At 38.2% G+C, this 14,239-nt stretch overlaps 1 protein-coding gene across 19 annotated transcripts in view; it reads right to left on the bottom strand.

Annotated features, from left to right (window-relative positions):
- The window catches only part of LOC126370961 (casein kinase I), a 53,112-nt gene that overhangs the window by 19,499 nt on the left and 19,374 nt on the right, over positions 1 to 14,239 (bottom strand). For all 19 annotated transcript variants that reach the window (XM_050016120.1, XM_050016122.1, XM_050016114.1 and 16 more), the window contains exons 4-8: positions 5,563 to 5,673; positions 3,706 to 3,869; positions 3,352 to 3,466; positions 1,886 to 2,005; positions 1,169 to 1,317 (exon numbers count right to left, since the gene is read on the bottom strand). In XM_050016120.1, the coding sequence (XP_049872077.1) occupies positions 1,169 to 1,317; positions 1,886 to 2,005; positions 3,352 to 3,466; positions 3,706 to 3,869; positions 5,563 to 5,673 (659 nt within the window). The remainder of the gene's footprint in view (positions 1 to 1,168; positions 1,318 to 1,885; positions 2,006 to 3,351; positions 3,467 to 3,705; positions 3,870 to 5,562; positions 5,674 to 14,239) is intronic.

Below are 14,239 nucleotides of genomic sequence, written 5' to 3'. Positions count from 1 at the left end.
AAGCATAGATACGTTTGTATACATGCTTCGTATATATGGTTCGTATATATGGTACGTATATATGGTACGTATATATGGTACGTATATATGGTACGTATATATGGTACGTATATATGGTACGTATATATGGTACGTATATATAGTTCATGGTTATATGGTTCATGGTTCGTACATATGGTTCATGGTTCGTACATATGGTTCATGGTTCGTATATATGGTTCATGGTTCGTATATATGCTTCATGGTTCGTATATATGGAGAGGACAGAGCTAAATCTAGTTCGGCGCCGATTCGAATTGGTGCGGGGCGGAGAGGTCTGTATGTAGTATCATTCTTTATTTTTTTAAATCATAGCTAAGGCCGGGTTTCCACTGACGCGAAGACGGGCGGAGACGTGCGGATTTGACCAATCACAGCGTTCGAGAGAGCGAAAAACGAAGACGCTCTGTCACTCTCTCCCTCACGGTGATTGGTCGAATCCTGCACATTTCCGCTCATCTCCGCACAGCTTCGCGTCAATGGAAACGCAGCCTAAGATTTATCCTTAAAGTTTACCAGGGTTGCTAAGATTGGTAATCAACCCAACAACCCACACGACAGAGGATACTTAAAATATTGTATTCTTTAAATCAAACAAGCTGTAGGAAAAACCTCTGTAGCTTAGTCCTTGTGCTGTGTTATCTCCTAATGACACATCTTAACGGCCATACAAGACTTCTAATCAACGTAATTGTAGTATCTGTAGAATAAATTGACCTTAACACTTTCCTATGCGTATTATTTGCGCTTTGCTACTACGAAAACGGCATTTTACTACATGGGCTGAATGTTTTCCAGGTCTTCTTTTTTCCTTTTAAAAAAAAAGTGACGGTAGTGTGATCGATGAACAATGAATCATTATTGAGCCACTAAAGGTTCTTGACATGGCTCATGTAACTATATATTTAATTAAGTGGTAGCCGGCACCTACTTAACGCGCCCTGCAATATCCTCACCAAGCCAGGCACCGTTTCACAAAGTTTTTTTTTTTTGTTAGACGTGTCTCCACCGGGAATCGAACCCAGGATCGTGAGTCAAAGCTCAACCAGTGGACCACGGAAGACGGCCTCCGCACGAAATATTATACATTATAAAATATTTTTATTATACTTAAAAATTATAAAATTACCTCGATTGGTGTTGCTCGCTTGGTATCACCAATTTTTTGGTATCTTTCTTTGAGTGTATCAGCTTTTAAACCCTGCCAGGGTAAGGAACCACGTAAAAAATACATAAACATATGCCCGAGAGCCTCTAAGTCGTCGCGTCTAGATTGTTCTGGAAACAGAAACGAATATACATTAGAAACAATAAATTAGAAAATAAATATGTAATTTAATACGGATGAGCTTTCTTTGTGCTGTTTAAATATCAATCTTCAATCACAGATAAACAATATTTATTTAACTAGAATTAGACTAATTGGTATAGGGTCTTGACCCTAAAACCCTTGTAAGACACCAGAGAAGAGTCTTGACGTCTTACAAGCACCAGAGGTAAATCTATACCTTGACACACCCCGGACACTTCATACAAAGAACCTCGTTTTACACAGACACTACACATTGATATTATCGTACACGCGCAGAAGAGATCTGTGTGTGACGTCTGTCACCATACGATTCAAGTCTAAACTATGTCGAGGGGGGAGAGGTAAAACTAGCCCAGACGCTGGTGAAGAGCGGAGAGTTGCCGTTCTATACGTAGTATTATTCCTTATTCTATGCCTCTGATATGGTGCTTACAAGAGACCAGAGAAAAGTCTTGACCACAGAGCAACTAATTGTATAGACCAATTAGTATTAGTAAGATTGCAACATAGAAAAATAAGAACAGAACACGTTACCTTTTCCTAAATGTGTGTTTATTGACATGTATCTCGCGGTCCCAGTGAGTGACTTGTGCTCCCGATATGGGATATGTTTGTTTGTCTCTAAGTCTATATATTCTTTGGCCAGACCAAAATCTGAAACGGAAAACATATGCATATTAGTATAGCGTAACAAAAACGGTCGATCTTCGTCCCACTGCTGGCCGCACCTCCCATCAAACAACCGGAGAGGGTACGGAGCATATTCCACCAGTTCCAGTGTGGGTTGGTGAGCGCCTTATTAAAATAAATATATAAATAAGAAATTGAAGGTCGTACATTAACCAAATTGGAGATGTTGCCATTAACCGGGCACAAATCCTAACCTCGTAAATTCAATTATCTATGAGCTTGCCGATATTATAAGTTAGTCACAAGCCATAGCGAGCTGATGTAGGTAGGTACATTTATAGTAATGAGTTACACTCAAAGATCAAGTGATCAAGTACAAAATGTACGACTGCAATGGATGCGAACCAACCGCAAGCGTATTGCCGAGTATCATATTACTCTGTTATACAATCAATTGATCTGTGTTGAACGAATTAAATGATTGGAAGATTCATTAAGACAGAGTTATTAATTGTTCAGTAGTTATGAAATATATTTTTGGATGAAAAATAATATGAATTTTATGAGGGACCTTCCAGGCTACGTTCCCCAAAAAAACTATAGATGGCGCTGTACAGATTTGTCTTCGTTTAACCTTTTAATTTCAGGGATAACAGACATTATGCATATTTTATCTTTGTTTTGGGATGACCCTTGTTATTATTATTCTGATCAAAATGACGAGAAGCAATCTAGGTAGCACCATAATTATATACCATATCTGATCCAACTATTTTTATATATGCCTCAATAAACTTTTGAATAAATATGTACTCGAGGCATGAGAAAATAGGTAATTATCACATTAAATCTGTACAACGCCATCTATAATTTTTGGGGGACACAGCCTGGAAAGTTCCTCATTATAAGGAAGTCCTGAAAAAGATCCTTTCACTTCCCACTTCGGGAGTATAACGCCTATTGGAATATTAAAGACCTTTTTCTTTCATAAGAAGTCGTTATTCTCGTCGACGCCTGAACGCGGGCCAGAGGGGACCTATATTTTATTTTTATTGCCTCTCGGCCCACACTTTACGGGTTAAAGTGGAGCATTGACAACTTTCCTCTCGTAGTTTTACTGATAGCTCTGACGTGAAGGTTATGCCATCATTGTCAATGAGGTATTTTCCAGGGTACTACCAAATAGTTGCAACTTTCGTACTCTTAGGGCCCAATGTCACTAGGATACCATATTGGCGCCCGTAGCTAATACCAAAATTATTGTAGTTGTATAAACGCCGTTGCATACATTTCGTTGGTGGCTTGACTATAGTGGCGCCACCATGGTGTCCTGGCGAGATATGACCGTTAATTATGTAAAGGGAACTTACCAATGATGTGGATGATTTTTTCTCTTTTAGTTGCAGTTCTACCTATCAAAAAATTCTCTGGTTTAACATCTCGATATATTAGATGTCTCGTGTGAACATACTCGATGCGATGTAACTGTAAAAAAATAGAAGGAAATGTTAGTCACAGTTCGTTGAACGTTAGCACGTAAACACGCATTTTTTGCTGGACAAAACCGCAAGCTTCAAATATAATTTAATTATATTCTGCATCGAATACTTGGTAAATAATGAAGATAAATATTCATAGGAACCATTTAATATTTATATTAGCTAGTTGAAGACTGATAGCGTTAACAACTGACGCTTTGTGAACCTTAACTGAAATGAACTTACCAACTGCATGGCGATCATTAAGACAGTCTTTAGAGAGAACCGGCGGCCGCACAAATCGAAGAGGTCCTCCAGGGAGGGCCCCAGCAACTCCATTACCAACGCATTGTATTTACCGCAAGGGCCGAAGTAGTACACCTCGGGGATTCCTTCCGCTGTCGACGGCGCTATAGGAGCCACGGGATAAAGGGCAGGGAGAGAGGGGGATGGAACACAAATTTAGTACTCACAGCTTATACGAGCATTGCTCTCGCTCGCACCTTAACTACACAACACTGCAGCCGATATTAACGAACCGAATGTGACCCGCGAGAGCATTGCTTCGTGACAAAAAAAAATGTAAAAACAAAGACGATAAAACGGCACCGCGTCAACCGCTATGATCATGCAGCTGCACTCGCTTCGGTTCTAGTCGACTCGTCAACAGAGACTCAGCATGACAAAGGCAGAATTGGCAGAAATTGACGACAGTTTAATTCTGTTTTCAATGCAAATAACTATATTTCAAAACGAGAACGTATTACGTCTACCAACTCACAAATCTGCCTCTTTCACTGAACTACGACCCTACAGTCTGTGCAAACTTGTCGACTACACAATTTGGAATATCGGTCGCGGTGTTGTGTTAGACAATCACCTATCTACAGGGATCGATTGCCGGCACTTACGAGCTGCATAGCAATCATTAGGACCGTCTTCAGTCTGAACCTTCGGCCGCAATGGACGAATAAATCTTCAAGCGAGGGCCCTAGCAACTCCATGACCATAGCGTTGTAGCGTCCGCCACATGTTCCCAAGTAGTACACTTTTGGTACGCCCTCTGAGCAAAATTCTACAGTCAGTATCTTGGAATTAAGTATGACTATTTGATGGAACTAAGCGGCTTGAATCTCTACAGAGGTCATTGTTGACAAGATCAGTTCTTTTGTGTGATAATTTTAGATGAGAATGCAGTTGAAATTTACATGCAGGTTTTATGAATTGAACACTAAGTGTTAGTAAAAATAGACGCAATGTAAACCATGTATTGAATGCGTCTAACTACGTCTTTACAAATGCAGCGGCGTACAAAACTCGACTCATTGTTACTGTTCTACTGACATCGTAAAAAACTATTCTGTAAAAAAGTGTGCTTTCAGTAAGTAGCCACATCCGGCTAGACTCGATTTGATTACTATTTACAACTAATACTTATTCGCCGTAGTGACATTAAGTACACTTTCTTCTATATTTTATAAATATCCAACTTTCAAAATTAAGTTTTTATGACTATCGACTGTAAAAGATAGGTCATGAAGATAATAACTTGAGAAAATTTTACTCATTAAACATGCAATAAAGTCTTTATCGTTAAATAAATATCTTCAAAAGTTTCGTCTTTGAAGAAGTTATTGTGAAAATGAACCCATAATAGTTGAATAACTTGAAAGTCATTAACGGTACATGATCTTAGTATACGACCAGCAACGAATGTTATAAATATAGATAGTATTTGCTTGAATATTTAATTCATTAATTGTAGTCGTTGAAATTGGAATGTTTTGATTTGCATCAAAAAGGTAATCGTAATCAGTCTTAGTTTCAATAGCAACTCTCGAATGATTTAAACGCCAAAGGAAACGTACTAAATTCTAATGTCGATTCGAAATTCGAAATCTCACATCGTTGCTGATCATTGTACTCGTGCGAGTCAATTTGGGACCTCCCTGACAACCCCTTCCCCGCTACAGCACAAGCTTGAGTTCTGTGCGATAGACACTCTGTCCATGTACTATTATGTGAGAAATCCGAGGTGTCAAGTTGAGTCGCACGAGTTATACAAGAGCCATTCCCAGTGTTTGCTTTCAAGGTCCCACTTACCATGCGTGCCGAGTAACTTGTAAAATCGGTACTCTAGGTGAAGTTGAGGAGCCTTGGACTTCATCGGCTCCATTTTAATCGCTACATGTTCATTATTGTAGAGATTTTTCCCTGCAACGGAGACAACGTGTTATTATTGGCGCGCACTCACGCGATGTTAAATCCTATACAATTGTATATCTAGTTATCTTGGCCATTTAGTTTGTGAAGTGGAAATCGTTAAACGGTTTATGAACAATTTGAAACAACAATCGGGATAGTTTTTTTGTGTCAAAAGTTTTACTTCAGTACCTACTGGCGCTAAGTATGTTTTTTATATGTAAAAAAGAAAACGGGAAATTGTACTACACAAAAAGTCCGTTATCGTAAAATCACGATAATAAGCAAACTTTTTTCGCGATTAAATACTTATAGGTTCTACTATACATAGACGTTTTTAACTATAAAATTGACGGAAACACAAACAGCTTACAAATAACAGCCATTATACAAGTACAAGACAGTTTTGAAATTGGAGAGTATTATAATATACCTTTTTTTTTGACGTGAGTTATTGTACATTTGCCTCAGATGGCATTAACTACTTGGCCGGACAAATGGGGAGCGCTGAAGGCTCTCACCCGGTACAACGTTTAAGACAACAGGCCTGAGGGTGCCGAGTTGGCCGCGGAGCTCGGCTCAGGGCGTCGTCTGAGTGGAAAAATATTTGAGAGAATTAATCGACCCTATCGGGTCGATAGCGATAAGCGCCGAATGAGGGAAATCGTCGACCACGCCGGCGGGGTCGGTATCGGGGTCCTGAAGTGTTTGGTGTCGCGAGCTGATTGGCCGCCTCTATGGCTACAGTAATCGGGTCGCCGATTATAATATACCAAAAGGATTTTATGGTATAAAAAAAATCATCATGACATTATATTATTCGTTCTAAAAATAATAGAGAAAATAATATAAATATACCAATTTGTTATACTTTTGTAAAGGCTATGTTCGTTTTACTTTAGAACATCATACTGTTAAAAGTCATGTTATTGTTACGTTAAAAATAACTCCAGTGGGTGGTTTTAATACGTACTTGCACTATTATACCTAGAAAAACGTGTTTAAAACTAGAATAACGTTTCACAATGTTGTCAGTCCAACATCGGAAGAAAGATTGGAATGTGAATGTCCTTGCAGTCGTATATTTCAACTGTTTATAAAGGAATACAATACATCTTTGCTGTTTTCTTTAGGGGACTTCGATAAAGAAATAATGAGAATTTATTTGTGTTTATTTCTTATTGGGTAAATGAATTGATTGGCTGCCGTGTTTTTCCCTAAAAAAAAAAGGATGGAGAATACTAAACCGACAAGAGCGTGGCTCTTAAATTTGTGATGATGGGTAAATGAACGCCTCACCGCGTATCGCGTTGGTCTAACCGAAAGCTCAGGTGCGGCGTGAGTAGGCGCAATTACAATTAGGAAGATAGTCTTGCTTATGTTATATTGCTATTCGTGTTTACTTCTTTATTCATAACATAAAACTGATTAGATTGCCAATTGGGCTAGTCAGAGGTACATCTGTCGCAAGAACTGGGCATCCACGCTTCATCTGAGCTTTCTGTTAGACCAACGTAACAGATTGTTATCCCTTATTTATCTAAGGTTTAGGTACTGCTTAAAGCGCTTCCTAGTGGTACCAAATGTCATATTACAATAACTATACGTTATAATATTTACGTTGTTGACTTTACAACACGTTTTATTTTAGATCACTCCTTAAGTATATTTTATGGGATAGTATTATCTATGTCGTAAAACTTCTAGTATTTACGCTTCTTTAAATATGGTATACTTTAAAATCACAACAAGTACTACTACTTAACAAGTCTTAGAAGACTTACTCGGGACAATAAGCAGCAGGGTTCTAAGTTATATGTTCGTTTGAAAATCAAATGTACAATTTTCTTAAATTAAAGATAGGAGGCTTTCCTTCTTTTATCATCAGCCTATTGCAGTACAATGCTGGACATAGGCCTCTCCCAAGGCGCACCACTAATCTCTCCATAGCCTTACGTATCCAGGCGCTTCCAGCAAGTGGTCCCACCATCTCGTGGGTGGGCGTGATCAGGGATCGACCCACACTCTTTTTTTGTACATTACCTAATATTTGTATAAAAATGAAAATGTAATTACAGAAGAAAACACGTAATCTCAATAAATAGGTAATCAAAGTGTTGACGTCATAGATTATACAGACGTAAAGCGAGTTATCGAAAGGAATTTACTTCCATTGACTTCACGACGGTGTCGGATGACGTCACAATCGGTATTGTACGTTTATCAACTTATCGTTCATTGTAAGGATTGTAATGTGTCGTAATCAATAGATCTCGATTGTCTACTCATCGACGGGGGAAAATAGACAGTTACATAAAAGAGTTAGTGAGTAAGAAACGAAATAGCACGTGTAACAGGGTTAATAGTATAGTAACCCTGACACCAGGGTTGATGAGGTCTGTTATTGACGTCACAAACCACATGAGAGAAAAGAGACGGGGTCAATATCTCCTTAGTGTTTCACCAGTGATTGGGGTATAGGTAGTGTCATTTGGGGTCAATGAAACCCTGCTAAATGTGGTGTCTAGTGTGTACCTATAGAAATTACATTGATAGCAATACATAACTTAGCACCACGTTTGTACCCCCGAAGGGGGAGAGAGAGGTGTATAGTACACTGCTCGCTGGCTATGTTAAAGTCCCATGTAATAGGGGGCGAGCCTATTGCCATTGAAAGAAAGAAAGAAAGAAACGTTTATTATAAAGGGACACCACAGTAACAAATACAAAACAAATATATAATATAAAACACAGACTAACATACAACTTACAATCAAACAAAACACATAATAAAAACAACATACACGAGAAAGCCGCGAAGGCCGGTCATAGGATGGGTGACCACAAAAAAAAAAGAAAAATAGTTTCCATCTCGAGCTCCTCCGTGCTTCGGAAGGCACGTTAAGCCGTTGGTCCCGGCTGCATTAGCAGTCGTTAATAACCATCAATCCGCACTGGGCCCGCGTGATGGTTTAAGGCCCGATCTCCCTATCCATCCATAGGGAAGGCCCGTGCCCCAGCAGTGGGGACGTTAATGGGCTGATGATGATGATGATGACACGAGAAATACAAATAATTGAGTGTATGGACTGGTCAACGATGGTGGTGGTGTCCTTTATAAAAGGGCCTCACTCAGCATAAGCCGCGGCGCGAGCATTAAGATAACGGTTACCAATCCCGCGAAATAGCGCTACCATACCAACTCCCAACCCCGAATACTGGTTTCCACAAGGTAGGTACGCTTATCTAACTAGAAAGAAGTGACAGGTCCGGCTTTTTACACAAGCGACTGCTAACTCAAAAACACCCAAAAACATGTGAAAGAGGGTAAGGGTAAATTAAGCGAATACTTGAAACTGAAGGTATTAAACCTATCGACGGAATCAGTTTAAGCCGGTTAGATGAACGAACAATCAATGCATTGATTGACCCACCGTTTGGAGGTGCAAACTGAAAATGTATATATTCTGTAACGGCAACCAAAAGGTATAATTCTGATCGGTCTATTTACAATACGTGATAGATAGATATGGCATTTTGCAAAAGATTTCGGTGACTGCATTCGTCATAAGTTTTCGGGGCGTATGAAAGGACGTCGTCCCTTAGGAATTGTATAGGGAACTGTGACAAAAGCGAAGCTTTTGTCGCGGCATAGTACGACGATTTTTGAAAGAAAAACAAACATATTGATTTCGCCTACATTGTTGTTTTTAGTTTATACACAATTTATAATGTAACACACAAATTATTAGACGAATGGAATATATAGCGGTTTGTTAAACACCATATTTATAAAATCACATACAAACATGCGCCAGCCTCATTTATAAGGAAATCCTAAGTGGTAGACAATATTACATCCCTTTGCCTACCACATAATATATGAAATAACTGTGTAGAATATCACGCAATTTGAAAGACAAACTTGACGTGTTTTTACCACAAATGTCCTTTAACTCACTTATTGGATTATACGCATGCAAATGTTCTTGACTCGAATAGGATCTACTGATTAAAGACTACAGAATCAATCATTTAAAATCCTGATCACGTCGTAGGCTATATAACTTGTTAGAAAAATATTTACTTGGTATACAGTAAATAGTATATTAATGCAGTTATCAAAAATAATCAACGTCACGTGTCTTTATCTAAAGTGAAAATTTAAATTAATTATTTATTATCTAGTTTATTATCTTCAAAAGTAAAATATATTTTATACGACCCGTTCACGGGCACCAGGCCGTTATTCAACTGAAAAAGAAAGTACGAAGCATACTATCAATACTATATCTTCTCGGATGGATTAAAATTAACTTTTAAATATCCTATCCACCCTTGGAGTGACAGATCTACAAAACATCATAAGCCAAACCACAGCCACTTCTAGAATTTGTGACCGAAATCGTTTTGCCCGGCAAAAGTAAATAAACAAAATACAAACACCTTATAACAGTTCCAGTGATTGGCATAGGCCTCCTCTCGGAGAAAGTAAAGTTGGAAGCTCCAAGATCCGAATCAATTTGGAAAAGCAAATAAAACGAATAAACAAGTCTAGGCTGGATTTGGCTTTTGCGACTGACTGAATGACTAATGAGCTCAATGATGCCCAGAACAATGACCTTGACAATAGAAAGTGAATATTGTATATCGACGCCCTAATCACCCGGCGGACCACGTGTGCGGTAATAACGTTATTTCCAACGCGCCAAGCCGATTCCACCCGCAGCCATATAATATCTGTCAATTCGTCGGATATGAAACCCTATCGCTCAGACAACAAGGCTGGGAGGTCACGCCGGTAAACACTACAGACAGATTTCGAAGTGAACGCGCCGTATTGTTCCACATTTAAGCCATAAAATGGAGCATCGAGGAAACGATGACAGACGTCGCTTATAGCTATTTACTATTTACGAATCCACTGAGTCATTCTGAAGAAAAGCCACAAGGGTTTTGATTTATGGATGTAAATAAGTTTCTGGCGAGATATGATTTTGACACGACTTGTTGTTTTGCATAAATGCTAGGATGGTATATTCCAAATGGCTGGATAATTGGCTGCACTAAAGGTTCACTTCTTGTTTTCAACAAGGAGTCCGGAGAAACAAACAACTTGGATGAAACTTTCTTCATCTAGACAGAGAATAATGTACCGATATATCAAAATGAGCAATTTTAAACACATTTCCAACAAATCCACACTTTAAAATGTTTTGAACTATTTTCCCGGAACACTAATTGTATAATTTTGCAATAATTCATCCATCGAAGATGCTGTAAACTAACACCGCTGAAGATTACCTCAAAATTTATGTGGCAATTCTATAAACACGGTAAAATTAAACATACTGGTTTCTCTGTCGATTGTAATGTATTGTAATATCTGTGTATTACTGAGCATTACTTAGATTCTTTGAGCGATGTTCGGGAAACTGACAGCTAAGAATGAGTCATAATTCTTCCATTACGTCGATGCTTTGTTATAGCTAGTCCTTTTACCTGCTGTTCTGATTATTGTTACTGGTCCATTAAAAATAATACTTGTTAAATATTGAAAGCAACTGTTGGTTGTATTGTTGTTTTATTTTCGCACTTCGTCTTTTATGATATCGAAAACATAATGCGTAAAGGCATTTTACAGTCGCCAAGGGATCAAGGCACGCCATCAAACAGCGAATACACTCGGTATTCATCATTATCATCTCCCTAGCATTATCCCGTTTTTCACAGGGTCCGCTTACCTAACCTGAAGATTTGACAAGTCCGGTTTTTTATAGAAGCGACTGCTTGTGCGACCTTCCAACCCGCGAAGGGAAAACTAGACCAATACTGGTCAGGTCACATACCTCCGAAAATGCATTTCTCGGGAATGTGGGTTCCCTTACGATGTTGTCCTTCACCGCTGAGCACGTGGTAATAATTTATGATCCAAACATGAATTCGAAAACAAATTCGAGAATCATTGGTTTAGGCCTGTGCTGGTTTCGAACCTGCGACCTCAAAGTGAGAGGCAAGCGTTTTATTATAGCATTATTTGATGCTGATATAAATGGGTGGTGTCTTTTGAGATAAAACAGCGTTGAAAATGTTCATCGTCGTTCAATAATTCTCTAACATTTCTTGCGGAGAATACAAATAATGAGAAAGAAATTCGATTAAAAGATAGTATGAAAAGCAAATTAGTAGGAGTAACGAAAAAAATGGCGCTTGTTATTATGCCTCTATGTTATTTCTTCACTCCTGGTTTATCATTTGTAAAAATAAAATATTGTTGTATAGTATGAATTTACTTTATTAAAGGTCCTTTATAGTCGACAGGTATCTTTTGCCAAAACTTTACGAGTGAAGCATTGACACACAAAACGTTTTGTCACAAACAAAATTCGTAGAGAAATGTCTCAGCAATTAGGTTGTAACTTACTCATTGCACGGACCACGTAAATTTAGAACAGGTGTGTTACGTATATATTAGTCAGTGTTCCGATAATTAATGTATTCAACGGCCTACACTCATTTCTATTCATGAGGACCATAGCATCCGTTGCAAGGGGAAAACCACCGATTTATTCTATAATAGTTCGAACGTCTACTGAATAGGGATTACGTCAAATACTTCGAACGATTCAAAATAAGTTTTGGATTAGATTTGGTATAAGTTTGGTAAGTTCATTAGCCACCGCAAGCTATTGTGGCTAACTTGTTTGACTCTGACGTCATTGGCCCCGATTGCTATAGACACCTCCTAATTTTATTTTAAGCTATACCCGTCATTTTCTTATCCGCCGAAAACGAAAGGGACGGATGATGGACTACTATTACCTAATTTTAAAATAACTGAATAACCTAGACATCTCGCTGGTATGCATCCCGTTTGACATGTGCTGTCAACTTAATTCTGTCGGGTTATTCGCCAATATAAAAAATTGGGAAGGTTTTTAAAATTCCTGCCTAAAATTGAAGTGTGTTCCATAAATTATATGCCTGTCGATTACACACACACAACACAACACAACAACATTGCTTATATACCTACACCTAATGGCGTATTTGGACGAAAGTCCACATTTCTTGGGGCGTGACTTTGTAACTTTCGAAGATATGATACTTAATAATCAAAGTTTTAGATAACTTTGCGTACCTGTCATATCAGTAGGTATTATAAAGAACAAGTGACTCGACGAGCGACGACGTCGACTCCAAATCGTATTTTTTTTTAAAGTATCCAACTCTACCTTATTCTTTAAGAAATGCAGATTATAATAGAAAAACCACATGCAAAAACGAATGGTTCTTGAAATTAGCTCGAACGTACAAAAGACGTGTAACAGCATCCGTGGTCTAGTGGTTAGAGCGTTAGGCTCACGATCTGGAGGTCCGGGTTCGATTCCCGATGGGGACATTGTCGAAATCACTCTGTGGGACTGTCCTTTGTTTGGTAAGGACTTTTCAGGCTTGAATCACCTGATTGTCCGAAAAAGTAAGTTAATTCCGTGCTTCGGAGGGCACGTTAAGCCGTTGGTCCCGGCTATTAGCCGTAAAAATACCTCCACCAACCCGCAGTGGAGCAGCGTGGTGGAGTATGCTCCATACTCCCTCTGGTTGATTGAGGGGAGGCCTGTGCACAGCAGTGGGACGTATATAGGCAGTTTATGTATGTATGTATACAAAAGACAGTCTTTTATATTTTTAATAAATAAATTAGACAATTGTTATAATGGTTAACAACGAACTTATACATATTTCGAAAGTTGTATATAACATTCGAAATTGAATGTATGATAATATGACTAATACGACTATCACCTATACTTCAGACTTAAAAATGTTTTTTTATTTATTTACTTTTAGGAAGATTAACAGCTGAATAGTACAGTAAATAAAATCATTAGTATCTATATGCTAATTACAAATCTCCACCTATAGGTTTCAATATAGTTACTCTATAAAGTAGACTAATTAAATGAACATACAAAGAACGTTAATAAAATAAATTTCAAACATGCGTCCATAACAGAAACAATAACAATCACAAACAGTGCCAGTTTACTCACTTTATCCATGCAATTCACTAAGTGATGGTGTTAAAATAGCCTTGTGTCAGTAGTCTTTTCACAGTGGTTGTGCTTGTGCAAAAGAGTGAGTGTTTTAGCCAAACCATGTTTGAAAGTCTCACCATTCAAAAATAAAGAGCATTGGTGAAGTATGCTTACTTATCTTCATGATTGATACATGGCCCAGCAGTGGGAGGTATGTAGGCTGTTTACTTATCTACGGAGTTAGGAAACAGTCTATCAAGCTGTTCAACTGTAGATTAGAGAATCTTGATCTGGCCAATCCAGTTGTCGAGTTTAGTTTCCAAACAGCCCGAAAGTCTCTGAGTCATAAGTAGTGACATACAACCACTAATTCTTCTTTTACAACCACTAATCTCATAATCATAATACATTAAATAATCGCAATAAATAAGTAAGAATTACTTCATTCCAATCATATATACCTATTGTTGATTATGTTAGATATTTATTATTAAAACTAAAAGTTGTGTTAAGTTGAGTGATAGAGTGAGAAACAGTGT

This window comes from Pectinophora gossypiella, chromosome 11, assembly GCF_024362695.1.
Source record: "Pectinophora gossypiella chromosome 11, ilPecGoss1.1, whole genome shotgun sequence".
Taxonomy (NCBI): domain Eukaryota; kingdom Metazoa; phylum Arthropoda; class Insecta; order Lepidoptera; family Gelechiidae; genus Pectinophora; species Pectinophora gossypiella.
The sequence above is the reverse complement of the archived record's forward strand: the minus strand, read 5'-3'. Positions and strand labels throughout refer to the sequence as shown.